Genomic DNA, 27,944 nt, shown 5'->3' on the forward strand with positions numbered 1-27,944 from the left:
CTTTCTAGCCACTATTTAATTCCTTGAGGAATATGATTTGAATTCAGTGTGTCCAGTTGCCTTGAGGGATAATTAATTATGTCTCAGACTCAGTCTTCTGGTTACTCCTAGGGTGAAATGAAGCTTTGAAATGTGAGCTGATTGATTGGCTGCAGTCCCTTGACAGATGGTAGCTGGAAACATAATCTCAGCTTTTCCATTTCTCTGCCAAGGGTTCACAAAACCCAGGTGACTCCCTAAACTTTGGTGACATTTGATAGAGTGAGATTCATGATTCTGGGATTTACTGATCATATGACACTGATATGGGATGAGAGAAGGCTTCCATGGCCTCTGAGGTATTCCCTAGAGTATCACCTCCAGTCCAAAATCTCTCTAGCTACGACAGTTTCTTCTGTTACAGGGAGGAATGACATTTCCAGCCCTTATGATCTGTTTTCATCTTCTTTTTGTGTGTGCATTTACCTTTAAAACCAAATTGTACAGATTATTTTCTCTAACTTGAATATAAAGTCCATGAGATCAGGGACTATCCCTGTGTTACTCACTGCAGTATCTCCATCACAGGGATCACTAGAAAAATGCCTTACCAAAGTGAGTATATACTTGAATGATTGAGTAATGAATGAAATGAATGAGTAACGTAAGCAACTGTCTTGAATAAGCTTTGCTTGCAAGCATATCAAAGACGTCTATATTGAAATACATCCAAAGTTGACCTCTCCTCCCTCCCTCCCTCCCTTCCTTCTATAATTATTGAACACCTTTATGCCATGCACCATGCTTAGCCCTGGAGCTCAGTGGCCCCCGCTTTTATGAAGGCTGTAACCCAGTAGATGACATGGACAAGTAAATCAAAGGTAAAATAGTTGCAGTAAGAGTTATGTGGAGGGTTCTGTGGGAAGTTCAGTGAACGGTTATGTCACTGAACTGACTTGGAAGGACAAGTAGGAGATGGCTCAGGGAAGAAGGTGTGACCTAGACCCCGGATGAATACATAGGTCAGTCTGTGGTTAGTCTGCATGATTGGGATGAGCATAAAAGGGAGATCTACCTAGAACTTTCTGTCCCTGGGCAATCACCATCAGTGTTATATAAAACATTATTATACAAAGATTTCAAAATCTGCACATGATCTGACAAACTTCATACTCTCCTCTCAGGTAAGTGCTGAAAATGTCAATTTTGTAATAAAATAAAAGCTGATTTCATTTGTTTGATCTCTGTTAGAGCCAGTAGAAATGATTTATTGATTTTTTAAAGAAAAATATATGCTTAAATGCCACTTATTTTTGCATGCAACTTGTTAATGGATGTGGAGTTCTCGTATACCCCAAACGTGCTTCTAGTTGTAAAATGTTAAGTTTTGAGGAAAATCAATAGAATAATCAGAAAACTCAGGAAAAGATGAATATAGAACAAAACAATTGCATACCTTGCAGTAATTGTTTTTTGTTTTTTTTTTGGAATATTCAGAGTTTGCAATTTGTTACTTGTCATTTGGGTCCAGATGTACCTTAATGATTTTGTTTTGTTTTGTTTTGTTTTGTTTTGTTTTGAATGCCATAAAAATTGAAGCTAACACCCATAAATGAAGAACACCCTCTGAGTACCGCTCAGGTAATACAGAATTGCAAAGCCAGGAGTGCAAGTGTGAACTTCTGCGTGCTTTCTGTAAAGCCTTGTGTGCGGACGTTGCCGTTATGCTTGTCCGTGTGCTCATGCACACGCTCCGGCTGGAAGTCTGTCTGGAGTTGTATGCATGGAGGAAGTTAGTTCCTCCCATTAAACTTTATTCTGTCAGACAAGAAGATGTGTGCGACTTGCCTTTCCCTTTATGACTTGGTTATCAGGAAGCTCCTAGCTCCTGGTTCAAGTGCTCTTTCCATTTCATCTGCCACCTCTTTGTTCCATTAGATTATTTGAAAGAAAAATCGTAGAGCCTCTCTGACTAAACTTGAAGCTGTGTAAGATTCTCTGTGGAAGTAGAGTGGTTAAAAATAATGCTTATATCACAACTGTGGTTTATCACAGGAATGCAAAAGCAAATAGAATGTGAGCAGTCGATTTCCATGTCGTCGTTGTAGAAGGAAAGTTGTCAAGGCAAGACATCCATGCCTTCTCCTCGTATAGTGGAGGGTCTCTCCCTAGTCCTTCCTGTCTGGGACCTTCTTGCTGGACAGAGCAGATAAGCAGTTCAGAAGAATTTGTGTGGAGTGATCTTACAAATTATTATTATTATATTATTATTATAATAAAATGTTATTATTAAATTATATTACATGTTAATATCATGTAATATCATTATGTGATTACTTATGTAATAGTCCACAATTAGTAAATCATCGCCAAGCGTTGTGACATCTGCCACCAGTTTGGATTATAGAAGCACATCCCAATTTGAGTACCCGAGAATCATCCTTTTTCCTATGCCTATGCTGAGCTTCACTTAGTGGCTGGCACTCATTCCTAGTAACTGATTAAGAGAAACCTAAGGTCATTGGGAGTCACTGACTCTAAGCAGGGGAAACACTTTGATAAAGTGAGGTTAGATATGCTAAATACACTGGTTTAGCCAATCGAAAACTTGTGTTCTAGCTCCCCATAAGTTGTTATTTTAATATATATATTAAATATATATGGGGACACCTGGGGGGCTTAGCAGTTGAGCTTCTGCCTTTGGCTCAGGGCGTGATCCCAGAGTCCCAGGATCAAGTCCCACATCAGGTTTCCTGCATGGAGCCTGCTTCTGCCTATGTCTCTGCCTCTCTCTCTCTCTCTCTCTCTCTCTCTCTCCCCTCTGTGTCTCTCATGAATAAATAAATAAAATCTTTAAAGAAAAATAAATAAATAAATATATGTACATATTTGTATACATGTACACATATACAATATATACAATATTGTGTGTATATGTGTACATATATACAATGGTTTAACCAATTGAAAACTTGTGTTTTAGCTCTCATAAGTTGTTATTTTAATATATATATTAAATATATATGTACATGTATGTATATAGGTACACATATGCAATATATACAATATTGTGTGTATAGGTACATATATACAATATATGTGTGTGTGTATATATATGTATATATGTATATATATGTGTATATATATATATGCATATATATATATATATATAAAATATTCCTAATGGAGTCTAGGGCCAGACAATAGTAAAGGGAATTTTAGATGAACCTAACAGAGTAGTGCCATGAAGAGGATCATGTCTAGAACCACTTTGGCACTATCTACTTTTGTAGTTTCTCTTGGTCTTAATTTCTTCATCAGGAGATGTGGGGGCCGAACCTAGAGATTTCAATGGGTCTCACAGTTGAAAGAGAAAACAAACTTCTTAGTGGAAATTTAACTAAATTGAGATCTAATGGTATCCTCCAGGCATGTAATGATGTGTGATGCACGTTGTCTTATTTTAGCACAGAGACCTTGAAACATGAGTGTTGTCTTTCCACTACCAATTAATCTTGGCTTCGGACACTTAGTGGGTGCTCAGTGAAAGGTCCTTTGTTTATGATGGTGCCTCTTTTGACTCACCATCAGCTAGATGTGCACTTTAAACAGTTTCTGTTTTTTCTTTGAGAAGTGGGGATAGACCTAAGTGGGCTCATCCACACACACACACACACACACACACACACCCCGCATGGTACCCACTGGAGATTTATGAGATACAGCGCTCTCATGGGTGAGCCAGCACCAGGTGGGGTCACTGTAGCCTGGTGGTTAGGAATGCCCCTGCCATGGGGGCATTTTGTTCCCACTGTGGAACTACTGTTGATATGCTGTGTGTCCTCCAACAAGTTACTTAACCTCTGTACCTTAGCCTTTTCAAATATAACATAAGGAAAGAGTTGACCCTACCTGGCGGAGTTAGAAGTGAGGGGCAGTGAGAACACGTGTCTGATACATAACAGCCCCATACTGGACAGCTGTTCTTGCTTTACTGCTGCTTCATACAGGGAACGAGCCTTCAGCCTGCATCCTGTCATAACCCTGTTGTGATCATCTGAAAGCAGAAATTGAGGGGAAGCCTGGAGGGGCCCCTGAATACCTCTGTGTGAGCTGAAAGTTGGTGTTTCAGCTGTTCCTCAGAGATTGATGTTTATACTGCTCTTATAGCTCTTTAGGGAATAAAATTACCTCTCGCTTTCACTAGCCTAATTCAATGTCTGACAACTTCTCTCACTCGGGAAGTTATTCTTTCTGTGTGGCTTAATTGCCTATTGTTGCAGTTTCAATTTGGGGTGAAGGAAAGGATGGCGAGTCTGACTCTGAGATAAAGGGCCTGCCGAAAAACTACTGGTTTGGACTCCTGCATGGGCTCTGAGCAAACTGGTGCACGGCTGGGCTAGGCTCAGCTGCAACACTGGAGGGTGGGGGGGTGGGGGGGGAGGCGAGGCGCATCTGCAGGGCTGTGTGGAGGGACAATGGGCTGCCTGGAGGGTTGCAGCCAGCCAGGACCTGGAATACTTGCCCCTGCACGCCCATCCATGCTGCAACCGAGGCTTCACATTTACGCTTTCTGTATATTTGCATGAGAGACTTCACCAGGAGAAAGGGTTCCACAAATAAAAGAAAAATCTGAGAAACCTGGAGGCCACTGGAGGCCCCAAAAATGCCACCTGACATGACCTGTCATTTGGCAACTGACTCTGTTGCTTCTTGTCTCAGCTGCTCTGTGCCTGTTGAAAGCAGCAACATTGTGTGTGTGCTCACCCTGCTTTGCTCACAGTGATGGTGGGGAAGGGAAGGTAAATGGGAAGGATTATTGGGAGAGTAACTTTATGTAAATTCAAGATATAATTATCACAAGACTGGAAAAAAGCCCCTGTTCATGTGCTGGAGGGAATAATCTTGACCAAGCCTTGTGTGGGTGGGTCCCCTGGGAATTAAGAGGGGGTTTTCATCTCTAGCCTATATGATGGGGTGGCAGTGACTGAAGCTCAAGTTGAGAGCAGAACCAACCACTTGACAGACCCCCCACCTAATGAAATAGGTTTGGGGGGATATTGACCAAAATAAGGAGAATGAATACAGATCGCGCCCTGGAAGATTTATGCTCGCTGGGCGGCTGTGGAGCTACGGGCGTGCCAGGCCTTCCCTCTAAACCCTGCTGCCATGGTTGTCAAGGTGAGGTGCTCAGTGTCACTGAGCATGACATCCTGCCTCTGCTAGACAACTGAGTGGAGTTCTGACATTTAGGGAATGGCCTGGGAGCATGAGAAGGTTCAGAAGGAATTCCTTTGCCAGTCTGACTCCAGGACATGGGTCTCAATCTCTCCCTCAAGCAAGAATGGGAGATCACTCAGGACTGTAAGCTGTCCCTGAAAGCCACAGTGATCCAGAAAGTCATGTTCAAATGGTTAGGGTCCTCCATACACTTGCCTGTAAATCCCTAATGGACATAAACTTCTCTCTGGATTGATTGAGGGTCTTCTCCTACCATGATGGAGACATTTAAGGTCAGGCCGAGGACATTCCTGATTCCATGTGACACACTCCATTAGCTACTGTGCATGGTTCCCTAACTTAGCCCTTACTACCACTTTCCCGGGCTAAGCGTCATGTTCTGCATTATACAGATTAGGAATCTGAGGTTTCAAATTTGGAGGACTCGCTGATCATTGATGTAGCCAGAGTTAGAAATCTATACGTGGCTGATTTTAAGATGTGAGACAGGAAGAAACTAAATGCCATTCTGCTGCTAAAACTTGGCTGGGAACCAGCTTTATGTGTAACAGATTTGCCTTAACAAACTAACCCTCTCCCCTGTTTCTACAACTGAAATCACACACACACACATACACACAGACTTGCCTTTCAAATTGTTTGCTAAGCCAAAAGCAACTGTGGATCACTTAAATGATGCACTGGTCATCCCAGTTCCATTTTTCTCCATTTTCCTTAAACGCCCATCACCGCAGACTGTCCCTTTGCTGCTGAGTGATGCTTGATCTAAGTGCTTACTGCACCTGAATGAATGAATGAGTGAGTGAGTGAGTGAGTGAGTGAGTGAGTGAGTGAGTGATGGATAGTAGGGGGGAGGGGCGATGCCTCTTTGTGGGATGACCTCACCCATCTTCCTGCATCTGTCTGTTGTCCTCTCTTCCAGGGTGGCATGATTGCTCTCCTGCTGTCCATCTTGTGCCTGGTCATGATCCTGTACACTCGCCGGCGCTGGTGCAAGCGCCGCCGGGTCCCCCAGCCCCAGAAGAGCGCCAGTGCTGAGGCAGCCAATGAGATTCACTACATTCCCTCTGTGCTAATCGGTGGGCATGGACGGGAGAGTTTGCGCAATGCCCGCGTGCAAGGCCATAACTCCAGTGGCACCCTGAGCATCCGGGAGACCCCCATCCTGGATGGCTATGAGTACGACATCACGGACCTGCGCCACCACCTGCAGAGGGAGTGCATGAATGGAGGGGAGGACTTTGCCAGCCAGGTCACTCGCACCCTGGACTCCCTGCAGGGCTGCAACGAGAAGGCGGGGATGGACCTCACTCCAGGTGGGCAAGTCAGTCCTGCTCTTGGGGAACTAGGGAGGGAGTAGAGACTGGCTAATCTTGGGGCTGCTTATCATGCATAATGGCATGAGCCTGTGCCTTTTCCCAGGTGGGCAAGAGGGTAGACTTTTCCCTGAGACAATGGGAGCTGTCTTCTAATAGGGAAAGTCAGAAGAATAAGTATATATTGAATCTCTCTCCACTTCCACTTTGCATTGGAAGCAGAGACACCTTACATCCCACAGAAGAGTGGGACCTAAATTCTACATGTTCATGTAGCTTAATAAATAAAAGCAAGGCACTGAAAATGCCTAGATGAGTCATAAGACCCCATAAACACAATGGGTTCGATAGAGCCTTTTTCATATCTGATAGAGATATGGGGACCCCCAGGGAAATAAGCTGTCAAGAGATCAACATGTATGTATCACATTTTTGCATGTAGCATGTTTGCTTAGGGGATTTAATTATCCATTGAAGTGGAAGAGACAAAGATATCTGTTCTATTCTATGACTCTGGAGACTTCAGTCTGGGGTGGGAGTAGTTAGTTGTGTTGTCTTGCCCTTGCATCTATGGTCTTTATACAGATCGTACTTCTTCAAAAAAGATTAGGAATACAATCATGCTGTCTAACCTGATGCCTTGTATTTCTACAAGATGCTGGGTGGAAAAGACTTGGACCTAATCGGGGTGAACCAATTCAGGGTGAACAAAATGCGGAGAGGAAACGACTGCACTTTCCTTTTACCGTGCCCCCCGCCCCCGTCTGTCTCTGAAACTTCCATGAATCAGCAACTCCTCATAGATAAAACCCCAAGACAGTGATTCCTCAAAAACCTGCTCACTTATCTTTAAAGAAGGCATTTTTCATACTGGATATTGCATATAGACTCCCAGTGGGGCTTGAAAAGAGGGAAATCACATCATGGAAGTCTCTATTCTGGGGCACCTGGGTGGCTTAGTCGCTTGAGCATCTGACTCTTGGTTTTGATCAGATCTTGATTACTGGATCTAGTCCTACATCTGGCCACGCTCAGCAGGGAGTCTGCTTGACAATTCTCTCCTTCTGCCCCTCCCCCTCAAGTAAATAAATACATCTTATAAAAAAGAAGAAGTGTCCATTCTGCTTGGTATCTAGAAGAGATCCTAAATGAATAGCCACTTCTTAATGAGATTTAAAGTCTGGGAACTCCCTGAGGATAGGAGACGTGTCGTGAATGCCTCATGGTCCCCATAGTGCCTGGCATGGTGCAAAGCCCACCAGGGAGCCATACTCAGGGGTTACAAACTCTGTGTGTTCAGGGGATGGTGGGTAGTGCAAATAAGTGCAGTAGCTGGGTGTCAGACAGCAGGGGATGGTGCAGCCTGGGATGGAAGAGAGAGAGGGCACATTCCACCTGGGTGCACTCAAATTCAGATGCGTTTAAAACTCTGTGCCACCCCCAGAGAAGGGAATCTGTTGTCTGTGTCTAGCCTGGGGGGCCACATGTGGTGACCCTAATCAATACAGAATCCGTTGGCTTTGAATTTTCAGTTGTCATCTCTCCTCTTCTCTCCACCCTCCATTCTGTAGACCTGCAGAAATCAAGAGAGGGAGCATTCAATCTCTGCCAGTCTCTCACTTTAAAGATTCTTTCTTTCAATTCTGTGAAACTTCCATTTCCTTGGTTCATGCAGCGTGCCTTGCTCTCACTCTTTTTGGCCTTTTCTCCGAAAGATCTTTGTCTTGACTCTTCCTTCTCCAGGAAGTGACAATGCCAAGCTGTCATTGATGAACAAGTACAAGGATAACATCATTGCCACCAGCCCTGTGGACTCGAACCACCAGCAGGCCACTCTGCTCTCACACACCTCCAGCAGTCAGAGGAAGCGGATCAACAACAAGGCAAGAGGTATCTGTGTCTGAGGCAAGGGCTTGCAGGTGGCAGATTCCTTAATACCGGGAGAGGCAGGACCATTAATATCCTGGATCCCCGGACTCTCAGGCATGGCCAGAGGGTGTGTGTTTTGGCACAGTCTTCCTGGAGGCCTGCTGGGTGTTACTTCACCAAAAAACTGGACTACACAACCCTTCTGACCAACTGATTTCATAAACAAGAATTTATCCTTAGGAAATAATTGGACAAGTGCACAAAGATGTGTATAAAAGGCTGTTCATCACAACATTGTTTAAAAGAGCGAAAAATTGGAAATAGCTTAAGTGTCCATCAATAGGGAATCGGTTAACTACCTGCACATCTGTCTACTGTCCAGCGGCCTACTGCGCAGCCATTTAGGATGATAAGACAGATCCATATTTGTTCATATGGAAAGTTGCCTGCCCATTTATTAAATGGGGAAAAAAATGAGGCTATAAAATTGAAGGTACAGCAAAATGCCATTTTTAAGGGGAGATTAAAAAGCCTTTATCTGTTTTCTGTATCAGAAAAAGACAGCATATACATCAGGTGTTAACAGAGGTTTTCTCTGATCGACAGGATTTAGAGGACCTCAGGGTTGTCCCCTTCATGCGTTTCTATGCATTTTCTTTATTATTTTTTCCCTCTTTTTCACATTGAATGTGTATGAATTCTAGGGCCAGAGGAAGGGAAAAATAAAAGATCCTAACTTCCTTTCCTTCCTTCCTTTGCCACCCACCATCCATGAAGGTCCTCTCTGGCAGTGCTGCCAGGAAGGGTCCAACCCGGGGGGAGCCAGGGCTGGGCGGAGGTGAGGCCCATGACTGCTGGCATGGAAAGGTCCACTTCTCCAATAAATCTTAGTATCAGGAAGCTCCAGTGTCCATGGCTACTCCTCCCAAATTGTCAGTCAACCCGCTCTTGTTTTTATCGATTTTTCTCTCGAACTTGCCCAATGAGTTGGTGTCATGGAGAAAAACATTGAAGATGTTGCCTTTGCTGTGGTTCTTTTCATTACAGCTGGTTCCGCCTTCCTGAACCCTGAAGGCGATTCTGGCACAGAGACAGAGAATGACCCCCAGCTGACCTTCTACACCGACCCCTCGCGGAGCCGGAGGCGCAGCCGAGGTGGGAAGGCCGGAGGGGCAAGGCGGGTAGCAGGGCTCTGGCCGAGAGGCAGGGGGCTACAGAGGTGCGGGGTCGGGCTGGGGTTTGTGTAGATCAGAGCCAGTTTCTGCAGGACCACAGCTGGCGTTTCCTCCTAAGGAAGAAAGAAGAGCCTAGAGTGAATTTCCGAGAATCATCTCTCCCAGATAATGGCACTCTCAAACAAGTTTTCAAGTTGTTTGAAAGGCTATTTCTTGGTCAGAAGACTCTCAATTCCTTCTGGAAGCCTCAGGAGTCCTATTTTGTTGTTTAGACACAGGAACTAAAGTTGATGTAGTGTGTTGTACGTGAAAATGTGGACAGTGTATGGACCCTTGCTTACCCCCAGCCACGCCGGCCTTGGGATTGGGCGAGGCAGTGATTCAGGGGGTGGGGTCGTTGAAGAATGATCTAGGGCCTGAGTTACGTGTGTAATGGTATTTGACCTTTAATCCCTGCCTGGTAGAATGACAGGACCCCAAGCCCCGAGTCCTCTCCTTTCTCCTGGTGGCGTCTCAGTTAGTTCGTCCACTCTCCTCAGCCCAGATCAGGTTGTCCAGCTATGCAGCCACAAAACTGTGCTACTTGGGTTACGGCTGTTGCAGATGTGATGCCACTGCCTGTGACCTTGCTGATAGCATTGTTGTCACTGAGGGGGTCTGCATTCCATAGGCTTCCCTGGACATGCTGTGTGATGAGAACAACAGCATCTCTGAGCCTGTGTCTTCATAAATGGAGCGTGTTAACAATACCTCACACCCAGGGCTACTGTCAGGATTAAATTATATTAAAATGTGCTTTTTTGGTGACTGGCAGAGCACGTGCAGTCCCCATTGCCATTGCCCCGAGACCTCTCCACAGTGCAGACCTCAGCCTTGTACAGCACTCCGCATTGGGCAGGAGCCCTTTGAGATTGAGCAGAGGATGTTTGAGTGGCAGCTCCTTGTGTTATATGCAATGACATTTCCCTCAATCAGTAACCAACCAATGCGGCCCCAAAAAAGACATTTATATTTTGGCTCTCTCTTACCTCCACTTGAGTCCCTTCCACACTGAGGGCTTTCTTCCCAGAGAATGGAAGCAGGGCTTTTAATTCCTCAGTTCCAGTTTCCGTAAGCTTTGCTACTGTCTGGACAAACATCCTTCCCACCATTTTTCCCAGGAGATCAGTGGGGCTCTGGGCCCCTGATGCCTAACGCCTGATGCCCCAGAATCCCTGAGGTGAGAATGTGGATCCCTTGATCCTCTTTACATATTTATATACAGCAGATAGTCGACCTTGGCCCATCCAACCCAGAGCAGGGTGTCTGCTTTAATAAAATCCTGTTTAAGAAAATCCATAGTAATGAATTAGAATGAGTTTCTTTGCAGCATAAAACTGTTCCTTTAAAGTACCAAGCTCTCCTAGTACATCAACTGTTTATTGCTATTAACTAGACTGTAAGCTTCTTAGGGATGGGCATGTCTAATTTATTTTTCCAAAGTGCCTAGTGAAGGATTTTGCCTATAATAGAAGCTTATAAGTGTTTGTTGAATTGAACTGAATACATCAATCAGGCCAGCAAGAAATTTTATAACTCACCTGCCATAGGTCAGGCTTTGTGATTGGAAGTAGAAACATGAAAACATGGCACAATGATAAGGCTTAATTTAATATTGTAAATAAAGTAAAATGAATACTAAGAAGACAGAACAAGTCATTCTACCTGGCAGCAATAGGAGGCAAAGAAGGAGAAAATAATTAGACCCAGGTTTTATACAACGTATAGAATTTCTTGTAAAAGGAGAATCTAGGGTAAGGGCATCCTAGTAAGGAGAATAGCATATATAAAGCCTTGAAGGAACATGGTATTTTTAAGCAAGTAAAAGTAGTTCAGTATGGCAGGTGTAAGAACATAAGCACTTGGGGTAGAAGGGATGCGGCTGGATAACAGGCCAGCCACCAAAAGATTACACCTGTGCCGTGAGTTTGCACTTGGCTCTGTAGGTTATGGGGAACCACTGGAAATTTTGAAACCAGGTAGAGATGTTAGGTGATGGGTTGATGATACAGAAGGACCAGGGAGTCAAGAAGATGAGTAGCAGGTTACTGCAATCACATGAGAGCAGCGGCAAGTGCCTGTAAACAGTGACAATGCTGTGTGATAAAAGCTTTAACAGCAGGGTGCACCCGGGTGAGGGGAACAGCGAGGAATGAGTGAGAATCTGCTCTTAAAGGTTTCAGGGAAGTGTTTACAAGGAGATGTTGTTGGAGCCAAGACTTCAAGAGTAGGTGTATACCAGGCTGACAAGGTGACAAAATGGCATTCTGCGGAGGAGGAAATGATATGTGCAAAGTCACAGAGACATAAAGGATAATGGTCTAGTCGGAGAGTGGTAAAGAGTTTACTAGAATGAAGCGTACAGTCCAGGTTTGAGGTGTGCTTAGGAAATAAGGCTGGATGATCGGGAGACAGCACAAACCTTGACTGGAGGACTCAGACCTAACGCTTCAGTTGGCATCACTGGAGGTTTTTCAAGAGCATCTCCCTGGTCTGCTCGGCTTCATGAAGGGGGCCTCTGGGCTCCTCATGGAGGGTAGGCAACGGTGGGGGAGGTTGAGGCAGGGAGACCGGGCCCATGACTAGTGCTGCAGTCGAGGTGTGCGATGCCAGGTAGCGGGACAGGATAGAGAGAATGGAGGCAAGAGAAACTTTAGACACAAGATGATGGAAATGGGAAGACAAGGGTGAATCCAATTTCTCATTTGAGTGCCTGTGGTAGATCTGCTGCTCAGGCCTGGTTTGAGCCAGGGGTAGAGATTTGTAAGGGTCGGGGAAATAGACCCCATGTTGAAAGGCTACTAACATGAATAGAATATCTCTAGGTAGCAAGGAACAGAGGATCCAGCGGCTGCCTGCCACCCTGTGGTCTCTCATCCCAGCTCCTGCCAGCATGCCCACTCAGGGAACCTGCTCCCATAAAGGGTGGATGCCCCCATGGACCCAGACATTCCCTGCAATCCTGAGAACAGTGGTTCCAAAGGCTCCCTGGGTCCAAAGATTGAGTGGTGGCCTGTCTGGGGCCTGCCACCTCAGCTGGACCTCTGCCTTGATCCTAGCTCCTTGGTAGCTGCTCGATCCTGGATGTGCCCTGTAGCTTCTCTGATTGTCCCTATGTGGGAGCCGCCTCATCAGACTGTGGTCATCTTTGAATGATATGAGCCAGATACTCCTGCACACTGGCTCCTGACACATAATTACACTTCATAAGTATTAACTATCACTGTGGGGTTAATCTCTTTGAGACTTATTTTCCTTACCTGTCAAGTGGGCAGTTACTGTCCAGACTCCTAGATTTATTCTAAGAAAACAAGTAACAGAAATAAAATAATGTACGCAAAGCACTTTGTCCACTGTCTGACATAACAGATGCCTCTTATTTCTATCAGTAATAAATGCCAACAGAGGCCAGACCCTCAGAAAATGACAAAGGGTATATTTTGTTGGCAACCTGCCTTCTTTCTTACTTTCCCACATCTGTTCTGCCTCCATGTGAAAGGTCCCTCTTGTTACTACCATTGTATCTGCTCCACAAAAAACAAAGCCAAACAGAGGCACACCAAGAAAATCTTCCTTCCTACTCCTGTCCGCACTGCCTGGAAGCTTCTTCTCAGCATCATTATTTGCTCACTAAGCTGCCATGTGTAATTTCACCCCAATGACCGGTGCAGGACTCAGGGGGCCCTTCAGGCATGACAACATCCTCTACACATACAGAGGAAACCTTCCTCCTTGCGGGCCCTAGAGGAGAAGAGTCAGCTGTAGTACTCCCACCCATAGAGCTTGAGAAGTTCCTCAAGAGATTCGAGAAGTAGTTTGAGCCCAGGGAGTAAAGGAACTGGCCTGTGAGAGTGCCCTCTGTGAGAAGCAGTGCAAAGTGCAGACAGTTCTACCATGTGGTGGAAGCATCCCTGGAGTTCAGCCAGGCAAGTAGAGGGGCAGAAAGCCCTCCTTCATGATTTCTTTTTGAACCTGTCCCAGGAAGAGTGTAGAGAACTTGCACACAACTGACTGTTGACCCAGAGGGCCACCAGTAGGCTAAGCGCCTCTGACTCTAGCTGCCAACATGGTGTTCCATGAGGATGAAGCTCACTGGGGTCATGAGCTGGAACATTCCTCTCCTGGGCTATGTTTGCCCACTGCCTCCCCTGTTTGCTGGGTTGGGCAGCAGAAGGCCAGACTGGCCTCCCACTGCCACGATTCTTACCGCCATGTGTCTTGCTTGTATCTTGCTTCCAGTGGGCTCTCCCCGAAGTCCTGTGAATAAGACCACTTTGACGCTGATCAGCATCACCAGCTGTGTGATTGGCCTCGTGTGCTCCTCCCACGTCAGCTGCCCCCTCGTTGTCAAAATCACCCTGCACGTCCCTGAGCACCTGATCGCTGATGGTGAGCTCACTTCCTCACTGAAGGGGAAGTTTTTGTGTTGGGCCAGGAAGATAGAGAAGCCAGGGGTCACTGTTACTTTTTACTTATTCCTGTGGGGAAAAAAAATAAACCCAGATAAGTAAGACTTAGGACAAATTTGGATTGTCCATAGATGAAACCAGAAAGGAGGTTAAAAAAAAAAACCCCACAAGATTGAACAGATTACCTCCTCTTCTCTATGCCCACTCCAATTTCTCATTTCTGTTTGCTTTAAAATAAGCCCTTGTCTTTGTAGAAAAATACAGAGCATGCTGGATGCAAGTAGATGGACACTGAGATTTCTGGCTTTTGGGAAAGGGAGAAGCTAAGTGGAGCAGTGGAGGTGATTAAGAATAAGCCATGCTTTGGTTTGGGATGCTCGGGTGAGAAATTCCTAATTGCAGTAACTTGCTAAAAGCCTAGAACTCTGAAGTAATAATTTCCTTTCATCCAGGGGGACCCCAATATAATGAGGGGATAATACAGATTCTGGAGACCCTGAATTTGTTAAGCCCAGAGCACCTAATTGACTTGTTAATGTCTCTTCTCTCTGCTGCTAGAAGGCTGAAAATAGGTGAGGACCGTCTGTGCTATTAGAAGGCCTGCTATTTCATGGCAAATGAGGACCAGGCAGCAGGTCCCTGCTCCTTGGGTGAATGCCAATGCCTGTGTCTGGGTCTGATGGAGCCATGCCGTGGCCATCACAGATCTGCTCTGTCCCAGTATTCCCTAGGTCCACCCTGATAGAGATGGGCTGGAGCAAGGACAGCAGGAGGTCCAAGTGGTGGCCGAGCCTCCATCTGCTGATCCCTTGCTCGGGGGATCATGACAAGTCAGGGCTGGTGAGAGTAATGACCTCGGATTGGGCTAATCTGTGAAGCATCCCTTACTCTGTCTTGAGTTGATGTGTGTGTGTGTGTGTGTGTGTGCACGCACAGGCATGCCTCCTCTCTCTTTCCTGCAGGGAGCCGCTTCATCCTGCTCGAGGGGAGCCAGCTGGATGCCAGTGACTGGCTGAACCCAGCTCAAGTGGTGCTCTTCTCTCAGCAGAACTCCAGTGGGCCCTGGGCCATGGACCTCTGTGCCCGACGGCTCCTGGACCCCTGTGAACACCAATGCGACCCCGAAACTGGTAGGCAGGAGCACCGGGCAGCGGGTAACTGTCAGAGTTCATGCCTCTTGCAATCACCCCCCCTGGAAACCCATACCGTCTCTCCTGATTTTTCCATTGCCTTTGGGAGCCTAGACCATGCTAGCTGTCAGTGTGTGGTTGGGCCCCTGAGCATGTTGGCTTAAAATCTGTCATCTTCGGGCAGAAGCCTTGGACTTTTCCTATCTATAGTCCCTTCTCTGTTCCCCAGGAACACTAGTTCAGGATGACCTCCACAATCCATTTGCCATCACACCAGTGGATGTCAGCTACTGACTTTTATGCATATTTATTATAGAAAATTTAGGAAAGCTTATAGAAGAAAATGATAATCATCTATAATTCTATCTCCTGGAGAAATCATTTTAAAATCATAATGTCCTCCCTTCCGATCTTTTATCTGTGCATGATTTTTAGAGACTTACACACACACCAAGTCCAGCAGTGTTTTCTTGATTTTTTTCACTTCACATCCTATCATGAAATTTTCTCAGAACCATTAAACAATCCTCAATAACATAATTTTAATGGCTATTTGGTATTCCATTGTACCTCCATATCATAGCTCATTTAAATAGTTCCCTATTATTTGACATTTAGGATGCTTTAAATTTTTAATTTTTACAAATACTACCAAAATGAATATCTTTCCACATAAAAGCAGGGCACATCTGAAGTTATTTTCTTCAGATAAATCCCAGGAGAGAGATTACTGGGGCAAAGGAGAGAGATGTTATTAGGCCATCATGTTATCAGACGTGGCTGAGACTTCCCTGAGAGGGTCCACACTGAGACACGGCAGGCATGGGGGGCACTCCAGAGTGTGGTGATCTCCCAAATACCGAAGAGTGTGGGCCCCTCCTTCCAGGTTGCTGTCCACTCCCCTTGTAGAAGGGGTTCATCTGCAATAGTCTTCATCAAGACCTGATTCCAGTAGATTCAGTATCACAGGTAGGTCCTTCCCAGAGAAGGAATGTGATGCCTTAGAATGAAGGAAGGGGTGTAATGATAGCTAAGACCCCCAAGGGAAATGTCGCGAGTTGGGGGCCAACTCTTCCAACTCTCTGTACCTCGTGTGCAGCCCCTTCTCCGTCACCACACACACACATACACACACCCTTGTGTCCCTGCACAAATGTACACACATGCACACACACAATGCACACACATGCATAGGTGCATGCATACATACATATGCACACCTGCACATGTACACACATATGCATATATACATATAGATATACACACATGCACGTGCACACATATACATACTACACAGGTATACACACTCTTACAGAGGCATTTTCGTCAGATGCTGGGGTGGAGGGATATTGGTAGAGACTGATTCCAAGAGATAGAGCCTTACTTCTGTTATAATGCTTTACTCTATGTCTTTGGGAGAGTAACAGGTGGCTGCAACATCAAAAGTTCACCTTCTTAGGTCTAAGAGTTGTTTTCACCTGGGCCCATCGTAGGGATTCCAGGGCCCCATATGGAAGAGAAAGTATAGCATTTTAAGCATCTGATGTCTAAGACTGTGCTTACTTACTGCTCTTCCCACGCTGTCAGGCAAACACCAAATCAAACAGATGGGCTGTGCACCATGCCCAAAAGCCAGTGTGCTCAGGAGAAAGGAAAAAGGGCTCATCTCCAAGGAGGGGCCTCTCCATGTAGCAAAGCTGTTCTCTGGTCCCCCCTCCAGTACCTCCTGCTGACCTGGATTGGGAGATGCTGGGACAAGCTCAGTGCTTAAACTCACTTCTGAAAGAAGCCTGATATCCAGAGGGCCTTGGATGGTTCTACTGAGGTTTTCAAGAACAGGAAGCACTTCCAAGTGCATGTGGGGAGAAGGGATTGGTGTTTTGAGCATGGAGGGGTCTTCGAGAGAAATGACCTCCTTGCTTGAGATCAATGTGTGAATTCCCCAAGAAGGTACATAATGCTCCCAAAGCCCCATGTCTTCCTAAGGCATAGTCTGAGTTCCATCCATCATGAAGTCAGAGAAGATGTGGGATTATCAAGGGTTTCTTGATTTCCTAAGCCACGTCAGGTCCAGCGGATTTGTCATTGGAAACTATGTGAGCAGCCATCAATACTGAGCAAGCTCCCCAAGCCAGGAGACGGGGCGGCTGCTTATCCACAGTGACCCGCTTATCCACATCACCTGCCTCTTCTGTCTTCCTGGACATATCATTTCTAATTCTTGCCGCAAATGACTTTGGGAAGTCCCCCTCTGCCAGTGGCTCCCAGTATCTTTGACAATGAATATCCCACTGGAAAATCAGGAGGGAGACCACAGAGAGGAATCCAAATCCCACACCAGAGAGCGAAGGTGCAACATCTTCATTTGGAGGAGCAGCTGAGACCTGCTGCTGTGGAGACTTTTATTTTCATTAATGCTGGAAATGGAAGCCCTCCCCCTTCCCGCCCTGCTTCTTCCCGCACATGGGATGATGTGGTCAACCCACACACTCATCAGTAAGAAACTTTATCGCCTCCCACACTCCATCCTAGAGCCTTTCTCCAAAGAGCTGAGTGTGGGAATTGGCTGCAAGTCAAGTCGACGTTATTTTTGCAATCCTCCAGCTAACTCACTTGGAAATGTCATAGTGTTGGGACATGTGCTTTCCCAGCCATGCTGAGGGGTCTGCCCATATGGAGATGGGGAACTGTGCAAGTGCACGTGTGTACTCTTTCACACACGCGCGCACAAACACACAAACACACATGCTCAGTCACTGCAAAGGGGCATCCTCTGGGGCCTAGAGCTCTCCTCAGGCAACCTTCCAGAGTGTTCCAAAGTTAAGCCTGTGTTTACTCATCACCTGCAGTCCTCCAGAGTAGCAGCTGTGGTGGACAGAATATTGGGCCTCTGAAGACATTCCCCTCCTCATCCTCTGAACCTGTGAATGAGTTATGTTACATGGCAAAGATGAATTAAGGTTGCTGAACAACTGGCTTTAAAATGAGAAGAGTAGGGTCTCCTGGGTGGCTCAGTTAAGCATCTGCTCTTGATTGTGGCTCAAGTCATGATCTCAGAGTGGTGAGATCAGATCGAGCCCCACATAGCTCCCTCCCTCCTCAGCAGGGAGTCTGTTTGAGATCCTCTTTCTCTCCCTCTGCCCTTCATCCTGCTCACTCTAGCACACACTCTCTCAAATAAATAAATCTTAAAAAATTAAAATAAAATAAAATAAAATAAAATAAAATAAAATAAAATAAGGAAAATATCCTAGATCAACCAGGTGGGGCCCAGTGCAATCATGAGGTCCTTATAAGAGGAAGAGGGAGGCAGAAGAGGAGGCCAGAGTCATACGACATGACATGAGAAGGACTCCACCAGCAACTGGCAGCTTTGAAGCCAGAGGAATGGGGCGTGGGGTAAGGAATTTGGGTGGCTTCCAGAAGGTGGAAAAGGCAAGGAAACCAGATTCTCCCCTTGAGGCTCCGGAAAGGAATGTAGCCCTACAGACACCTTGTGTTTAGGCTAGTGAGGCTTATGTTAGACTCTGACCTACAGAACTGTAAGATAATAAATTAGTGTTGTTTAAATCACAAGTTTGTGATCATTGTCATGGCACCTGTAGACACAGAAGGAAGAAAAGGGCAGAGAAATAACAAGCATCCTTCTGCTACTCTACACCCCTCTCCCCTTGTAGAGAGTTGACTTCATAGACCTTCCAAAGACGTGTCAGGAGGCTACAAAAGAACCAGAGCTGGAGGAAGCTTGCTGATCTGCTTTCCATTACAGCCTTCCTTCTACGTTCTAGCAACACACTATTTGGGAGGGGCGTAATGTGCCCCCAACTGTTAGCCCGGTGCTTGGAAACCCTTGGCCAACTGCACACTGACATTCTTCCCTAGATCCTCCCAACTTTGTGACCAGGGGTGTGTCTCCAGCCTAGGTGGGCTAACAGCACACCCCCAAGGGTGAATGGCTTGCCCTGACCGGATCCAGCCAGAGGTTGACTTTTCCTACACCTTCCAAAGGTTGTTGTTATGGTTGTATGTTTGCTCGCTTGCTTGTTTTTTGATGGAAACACAGGCTAACTGGTTTCAGCAATTTTTCTCACCCCTCCATTCCGGCCTTTGTTCTGCCAGTTGGGCAGCTCTGGGGGCTTCACGCACCTGCTTGATTTCATAGCCACCATCAGTTCTGGCCACAGACCCTCACTGCCCTTTGCAAGATATGTAGCAAGGAGCACAGGGGGTCTGCAAGGAGCACAGGCTTCCAAGCTAAATCAAATTTTAATTGCCACCCAAGATTGCCATCCACAGAAATTTCTTCTACCCTGGATCTTTCTAGAAGCCAGTCCTAACTACAGAGAAATATGTAAAATCTGGTGAGGGGCTTTGGGCCAGTTTTCCAGACTCAATCTAGCCCTCCTCCCCTTTCCTTGCTCTGAGCCACTGCCTCTCTCTCGAGCCCAATTTGGCAGGGTAGCACCATTCCCATTTTGTTTCTGCCACGTGGATTACCCACTCTTTCCAAATTCCCTTTTGTGGCTCAATTAAAGCACCTTCCTGCCGGATGTACTTTGGCATATTTCCCTCTGTCTGCCCTCCCAGAGTCACGCGGGGCTCTTTGACTCTGGACCTGCCTCTTGCCTGATGTCTCCATGGGGAGGAGGCCAGGCAGTTAGATATTATCCAAGTCCAGATGGCTTACAGAGATTTCCCTTTTTAGGTGGAGCATACCACCCAATTCCACTTAATAAAAGCCAACAGCTACCTGAAAGATAGGTGACTCGGGGCTTTGGGCTCTGTCAAGTTCAGCCTGGTCATGTCTGAGGAGCCTGAGCTTCAAGGTCTTTCGTTAATCCTCTGATGAGATGTGCACCTCGGCCCTTCACCTGTAGAATGGGAAATGAGAGGGAGCCTGGGCACCATACGAGCTCCTTCAAGGCATCTGACCTCAGGGTCCCAAGCACAAGTCAAGGGTAGTCATCTCCAGGCCCTCTCCAGATCGCCCCCTGGTGGGCTCTTCCTGTCAGGCAGCATGGTTGCCTTTACATGCCCCCTGCAGGGCACACACCATCCAGGTTGGGCACTTCTCTGTGGCCGTGACACATCTCTCCATTGGATTCCTGTGAACACCGCCGCAGAGTCGGCACGTCATGTGTTCCCCGCCATCTGTCACAGCAGATGCAGAGACTGTAACACTTCTAGCTTAGGAGGGCATCCAACACCCTTGTGGGGTCTTTAAAATTCACAGCTAACAGTCGGAGCTTGTGCTTGCACGAAACCCCTCTTAAAGTCAAGATTTAGCATTTGGTTGCCATAGCAACTTTCCTCCTTGAGTCTGAACTCCTCTCAGTGTAGATGGCCAAACTGGTTTTGAGGAGGCATGCAGAAGGGGGAAGTTTGGTGGGTTCCGGAAATGAGGATCATTTGAGAGGCAAATTTTGGATATCCTCAAACTCTAGCCTGATACATTTGAAAATGTCTCTGTTGCTCTGACTTTGGGCTGCATGTGACATTATTCAGAGGAAAGCTTTCTCTGTTGTCGGCAGTGTCCCCACATAGCTATGAGTGATGAAACCTCATAAGGAGATAATGACTCTGAAGGCAATTTGAGAAAGGTAAATGTGCTCTACAAATGGTACGTATTGCCATCATTAGGAAAATCAGGCTATGCTTGAACTCTGAGCTGTCAGTGCATTTATTTTTACATGTTTTGTGGTAATTAGATACCAAACGTGGAAGGACTCCCTTTTCTGGTCAATCCTTCATTCTAGGGCAAGGCCTCCAGCCAAGATCCTCGTAAGAGTCGGTGTGATGGGTTTGACAACCTCTTGAGGTTACTTCCTGTTTTTTAATGTCATACCCATGCCTGACATCTACAAGGACAGTCAGGAGATGATCTTCTGAAGGGAGAAGCATGTCTGTGCCTTGCACACATTAATTACCTTCAATCTCTGTATCTTGAGAGTGGTGTTAATGGTGTTATCTATAAATTTAGGCCAAAATCTTAAGCAAATTAATTACTTTTCCATTACACACTATGTATAAAATCCCTACTCATGCAGAAAAACTATTATGTTCCTGCCCTTATGTAGCTTATAGTCTAGAGCCCCTACATTCCTTGAAATTGGTAAAATATGAAGCCCAGCTCCCTAGTGATTTTCTTCTTTATGATCCTCTGGTACTTGCCTTCTTTATCTTTCCTTCTCCCAGAGAAACATCCTTTATCTGAAAGTTTTCTTATCATCTACTTAATTTCAAACTTTGTTTTCCTGTGTTCCACCCCTAGCTCCCTGACTATTCCCAGTTACAGCTCAGCACTGAAGCCAGTAAATTTGAGACTTCTGTGAATCTTGCTCATGTGGAAGCCTGAGCGTCATATATAGGAGCCAAAGTACTGACCTCATACTCTGTGTTGAGCCCCCTACAAACTAAGCAGTTGCTCATTTTCACTCCACTCCTCAGCACCTCGTGTTAAACAGGAGTGAGGGAAGAAAATGAGCATTCTTTGGTAGTGGGGCTCTGATGGGGAATAGTTTAAAGGTCCATCTTGAAAGGAATGGTTAAGCTTAGATCTTAACAAAAAACTTGCTTTAGAACCTCCCCAGTCCCTTCCCTCATAACTGTGGGGCCCCTTTGCTTCATTTTTATTGGCTTTTGTCTTTGAAAATAGAAAATACCTCTCAATGCTATGGTTCTATATATATCCTTTTTTAAGTGTCTCTTCCTAGAAAGATGAAAAAACTGTATGCCCCTTGTCTCTTTCGGGCATGCCACTTTTGTTATGTACAGATTATAGGAAGTCACAGCCTGTTCTTTGACTACCTACAAATTAACCAGCCAGTGAACAAGTGAACACTAGTGCTTTAGGGGGACTGGTCTCCTCAGTTTAGGGATTCATAACATTATTTAAGGAATTATTAATATAAGGGAACAAGAGCAATTTTTTTAAAGATCAGTAGTAAGTCAGGCAATGATTCTTAATCTTTGGAGGTCTTAAGGTTGCTTGTAAATCAGATGAATGTTCTGGAATCCTGCCGTGGGAAGATGTATGCACATGCATGGTTTTGTGTGCAATTCCAGAAGGGTTGAGAACCCCTTGGTATATTAGTGGAGTAACTAATGGTAATGAAGCATAGTAATATCCTAAACAAATAGAGAATAGTGGATGGTTCATCTGCTTAACAGCTCCAAAATCATCAGCCATTTCATTTAAAACCAAAAACCCAGAGCTCCTGTAAAACTGTAACAGGTGTAAGTGGCCTCCTCTGACTATATATAGTTGTTCTGTGAGCTAACAGCATGGGATGGTGGGAATAAAGGTCCAGAGTCAGGTAGTCACAGATTCAAATATTAACTCTGCTGCTTATAAGCTGTCTCCAAATCCCTTAATTTTTCTGAGACTCGGTTTCCCCCTATCAGTATAGCAGAGCTAATAATACCTACTTTTCAAGCTACTTAGAAATATATGATGAAATAAGTCACTTATGTGCTCTTTACACATTTCCCAATCACCTAATATCTGCCTTGCAGTAGACTAGGCACTGAGCAAATAAGGTTGAAAAAGTCCTTTTGCTCGAAAGATTCTCAGCCTTTGTTTTTACAGAACACATACAGTGGATTCTTTGTAAACATGAAGTTCTTCCACTAGTGAAATTTAGCACTTAGTAGAAAATGCAGAGATTGAGGGTGTGTTCGTGCACGTGGGCGGTAGAGATGGGGATGTGTGACATAATGGGGTTTATTGTTTCATCCCCACTGCTATTAGAATCAGAATTTAATCTGATCATCTCATATTCATTTTCTCAAACAGACATGTTAATCAATTGCTTCATGTTTCTTCTTCCTACCCTGCTTCTAAGGGGAATGCCTCTGCTACGAAGGGTACATGAAGGATCCAGTACACAAGCACCTTTGCATTCGGAACGAATGGGGCACAAACCAGGGGTAAGTGCCGGGATGGCAAATGAGCCAGTTCCCAGATGTCACCCTTCTTTCTGCAGACAAGATGGAGCAACTGCATGTAGAGGAACGGAGCTAAAGGGTGGTTATATTCTGAATAGCGAATGGGTAAAAATGTCACCGTGCATTTCCATATTTATACCATTCCAGTGACGTTCATGTCATCTTTTTCTCCATTTACGAGTTCAGAGATGATGCCTCTGACTCGCAGCCCTCCAGCCTCCAGCTGGGATCTGAAAATCAAGCTGTCCCTCTCTGCTTTTTCACTCCACCGCCAGCCGCCAGGATTCCACAGGCAGAACTTAGCTGATGATTTTGTTGGAGACACATGAAGCCACACAGACTCCCATAGCTCTCCCATAGCTCTCCCAGAGCCCGAGGAGTTTTGTGAGACTGACAGGAGAAACTTGTTTTCCCCACCACCGTCAGCAAGGGTGAAATGCAGGAGGGCTCTGTATGGAGTAAGGGCATTTTTGCCAGATCCCCAGTCACCCTTTCTCTTTGTGACTTTTGCTTCCCCTCAAGCACACATGACTGGGATCAAAGTTACCTTGTCTTGGCTTTTTATTTTATTTTTTTTTACATTAAAAAAATCATTGTCATAAGATCCACATCACATAAAATTTACCATTTTAATCATTTCAAAGTGTATAATTCAGTGGCATGAAGAACATTCACGTTGGTGTGTAACCATCGGCACTGTGCACAGGTATTGCTTTTTAGAAGCAACTTTCTACTCTGTTTTGGGTGCTGATAGTTTGCTTTCTGCATTGGCTCAATCGTGGGGCAGGGTGGGAAGAGAAAGGGATCAATAAACACTAACTAATAATAGCAGTTGATGGAACGGGGGAAAACTAGAAAGAAATCAGGGCACAAGCCATCTGAGAGTGATTGCTTTTGTGCAGGTTGGAAATGTGTTTGCAGCCTGACAAGGTAGAAAAAAGGCACCACCGTCATTTCACACATTGCTTTGGAGGACTCCCATCCCCGAGGCTGATGATCAGCCCCCTCTGGGGGATTCTGATGAGCCCAAGCCTAGAATAGTGGATGTAGTTCTGGACTCTGAAAGCAATAAATATGGAGACAAATGGGTGAGAGTTTGGAGAAGAGCAATAAAAATGATTGAAGAGCCCAAGGGAGTGATTTATGATGAAGGATAGAAGAACTCAACTTGGAGAACTGGCCAGCTGATGACTAAGTCAAAGCATGATAGATGCCCCTCGACGTTAGAAGAGGGCAAATGTTCTGGAACAGGTTGAGGTTGAGGAATAAGGACAAGAGAGAATGAAGTTAGGGGAAGAAAATCTGAGCCACAGGTCAGAAAACTTGAGGAAGTCAAAATGCCATGAAATTTTCCTGTTGGTGAAAATGAAGGATTACATGGTTTCCACTGAACTTGAGGTCGTATCCGAGAGGCAGTCCCCCAGATTTGGAGGAAAGTGTATGTAGAAGAGTAAATACACATGAGGTGGCGTGTTGTTGAACGATGGGCAGGGAGGGCCGAGAACTTGGTTCATAGATGTTAAGCGGGGTATGACTACAGAGTGCTATTCACTGTGTAAAGTCCCCTTAGTCCCCCCACTCTCTGACCCCTGAAACGTTTGCATCATGGATGGGAAGCTAGGATTTGAGCTTACACGATGGCTGAGCATCTCAGTTGGCTATGATTCTTACTGAGTAAAATGTTTTAAAGAGTGATGGATAACCAGCTCTCTATCTCTTAGCCTGCAAACTTGCTGCAGAAGAAAAAAACGACAAAATATCATTTTGCTTTTTGCCCTGGATGATCCAGGCTGGCCCTCTGCAGTGATTGGATTTGGTGGCTAATCGCTCAAGCCTCCACATCCCTCGCCTTGCAGACAGATCATAGGAGGACGGCCTGGCTTCACTTGGTAATTGCACAAGGGTTCGTCATCCCCTCTGGCTGCGTTGTAGAGGCAGTCTTAGGATGTAGACAAGAGCCTCCAGGGACCTGGTGGAGGCCCCACGTTGGTGTCATTTAAAATAAGACAGGCTAAAGCACCAAGTTGCAGACTGACAGGGACATTAGCCCCAGGAAACAGACAAGGAGACCTAATCTGTCATTTCCATCTCTAATTTCCATTATTCTCTGATCATCACTGTCTGCGAGGTCTCGTTTTGGACACTAATAAAATAATGGAGCAACTGTTAGGAGGGAAAAAAAGTGACTATCTTGGGGATAATGGAACCAGGAGTGATAAGCAGCATGGGTTTATATGTATATAAAAAAATGCCAGACAAAAGACTGCATTTTCCTCGTAAAATGACAAGATAAATGAAAAGTGGAGGATACCATACATCTTGATTTAAATCAGGGTCCTGATGCCACGTTTTCCTAAATGATTCTTACAAAATTAATCGAAATTGATTTGAACGTGAAGTCTGTCACTTGAATTGAAACTGGCCTGACAGATTGCCAACTAATGATACGTATTGGGGTATTATGGAAAAATCGATGGTGGGCCTGATTTCCCTGAATATTTAATGTTCCAGAAGGTGAAGGTAAGCAGCATGTGTGCTTATTTATATTTTTCACCTAGTATCTTGTATTGCATACATTAAAATAGCGGAACATTCTTTTGAAGTAGAACAAGCAAATCCCAGGCTGGTGATATTTAAAATGAATTCCCCTGTGAAAAATCTAGGTTAAGTATGAGGAGAAAAGTAGCAATAAGCATTCATGACTTTCAGACAAGGAAGAAAATTGATTAAGGACATCAATACAAAAATTTACACCTGCAACTTTACCCAGCCTCTGCCTGGTGCTCCGGTTTACCTAGACTCACATGTGTGCACACATGTGCCTTTGTACACATGTGCGTGGTGTACATGTGTACATGATATGTGCATGTATGGTATTTGCATGAGCATATGTGTGAGTGAGCTGGTTTGTTCATACAAATCCTCTCACCACTGCACACCATCATTTATGCTCTCACTCATTCATGTTTTCAACAAATATTCACTCCATTACCTGTTGTACTAGGATAAGCTAGATTGCTAATTATAAGAAGATGGTCTCTGCTCTGTAAGAACTAATACTCTAGGTAGATAATGGGCACATAACAAAAAAATTAAAATGAATTCTAAAACCTATTAAAAGAAAGGTATGAGCAGAGGTCTATGTGATTACAGTTTAATGGGTGACTTATGTGACATCTAAGAACCTAGAATGGGACATCGTGGAGAAGTTAGATTTTGAACTATTCTATTTAATGGGTGACGAAGGTAATTCTAAGCAAACGGAACAGCATATGCCAAGGCCTGGAGACATAAGAAGCATAGCTTCTCCAGGACAAGCAAGTAAATAGCCTAGTGTAGCTTAAAAGTGCCATTTACAGAGACAGGAGAAGAAGCTGATTAAGTGGGTAGAGACTAGCTTTGGGGGACCTCTTGCTTTCTAAGGCTTTGGACACTAAACTTCCATGTATGTGCCCCTAAAATTGTTAGCAGGAAGAAGAAGTTCCAAAGCGTCTGTGTATTTGATGGGATAGTCCCTCATTATCATTCAAAATAAATTAAAACAACCCTAAAAAGAAAACAAACCCACACAAAACCTCTTGAGACTAGCTAAATTTGTATTTATCTGAATTCTGTAAGTATAACATAGTCCTAAAATTATTCTGCAGATAAAAGCTTTTAAGACCAAACAGCAAAGAATGACAGAATCAGGAACCATGCATGTAAGGCATGTGAGTCAAGGGGGTTGCAGCCATTTTTTTTTTTTTTTTTTTTTTTTTGTGACTCTGATTTTGCCAGAAATGCCCAAGGAGAAGTAAGGCATGTTGAGAATTTTGTGAAAGTTTCTGGGAGGTGAAGCCAGGCACTGTGGTATACCCAGGTGAGGGGATTGGGCCACCAGTTGTAAAACCACTGAACTTACACAAGAAGCTCCTATTCACTAAAAGTAAAAATAGCTTCCAAAAGATTTAAACAAAGTCATGGGTGACAGATTTCTAATGAGTTATTAAAAGAACACGGGATATTTGAGATTATATTTTTGGTCTTCGAGGCTGGCCACAAAAATCGATCATTTCCTGCCACAGAATCCCTGGTGACACAGTTGTCCCACAGAGGGCCCAGGACATAAAAGGGGGCTTTACCAGCATGAGGCTGTACCAGGTCTTGTGTCTGACCTGACATGAATTCACTAGAAACTCCTCAGCCTCCTATCCCTGTGGCTTTATAGACACAGCCAGGGACCATTAGAATATGTGTCTAGTATTTGTTCGCCAGGACAACAAGTACAAATTGAAAATTTTTCAATTTTCAAAAGAAATGAAACCACCAAATGAGGGTGGAGGAGGCAAGAAAGATTGATTTACATGAACCTGTTAGAGGAGGAAAAACAAATTTTTTTCACTAGTTTGGAGCTTATTAAGAAAGGCTATCAGAAGTTTTTTGTTGTTGTGGTTAAATTAGAAGTGTGCCCAAGGGCTTCTAGCTACATTTTTCAGAACACTACATTACATAAAATTCATGCATTTCAAGATCCCCTCTAAATAATAGTCTGATTTCTTATTCTGGCATCTCAGGTACAGCAGGCGACACCAAGGAGATTTCCCACTAAAGACCTCTCACATATCCCTAGATGTTGGTGCGGAAGGGTGGTGATCAAGTGATAATTCATGGGATGGGAAGAGCCGGCTGTGGGAAATGAACAGGTGTTTCTCTAAGGCTTCAGAAGCTGTTGTCAGGAATCAGAACCTTCTTTCACTGCCTACTCAGGAGGCAACACATTTACCATGGTAGCCCCAGATAAGTACACATGTGTGCATGTGTGCGCATGCCCACGTTGTCGCTCTCACACACAGCCCACGC

The 27,944-nt window shown here is 45.0% G+C and overlaps 1 protein-coding gene across 5 annotated transcripts in view; it reads left to right on the forward strand.

Annotated features, from left to right (window-relative positions):
- The window catches only part of ASTN1 (astrotactin 1), a 299,150-nt gene that overhangs the window by 133,243 nt on the left and 137,963 nt on the right, over positions 1–27,944 (forward strand). For 4 of the 5 annotated variants that reach the window (XM_035719430.2, XM_035719429.2, XM_025430211.3 and 1 more), the window contains exons 3-8: positions 6,143–6,536; positions 8,280–8,426; positions 9,453–9,560; positions 13,859–14,008; positions 14,991–15,182; positions 23,003–23,087. In XM_035719430.2, coding sequence (XP_035575323.2) covers positions 6,143–6,536; positions 8,280–8,426; positions 9,453–9,560; positions 13,859–14,008; positions 14,991–15,182; positions 23,003–23,087 — 1,076 coding nt within the window. The remainder of the gene's footprint in view (positions 1–6,142; positions 6,537–8,279; positions 8,427–9,452; positions 9,561–13,858; positions 14,009–14,990; positions 15,183–23,002; positions 23,088–27,944) is intronic. The other variant, XM_025430212.3, reaches the window with a different exon arrangement.

This window comes from Canis lupus, chromosome 7 (genome assembly GCF_003254725.2).
Source record: "Canis lupus dingo isolate Sandy chromosome 7, ASM325472v2, whole genome shotgun sequence".
NCBI classification, from domain to species: domain Eukaryota; kingdom Metazoa; phylum Chordata; class Mammalia; order Carnivora; family Canidae; genus Canis; species Canis lupus.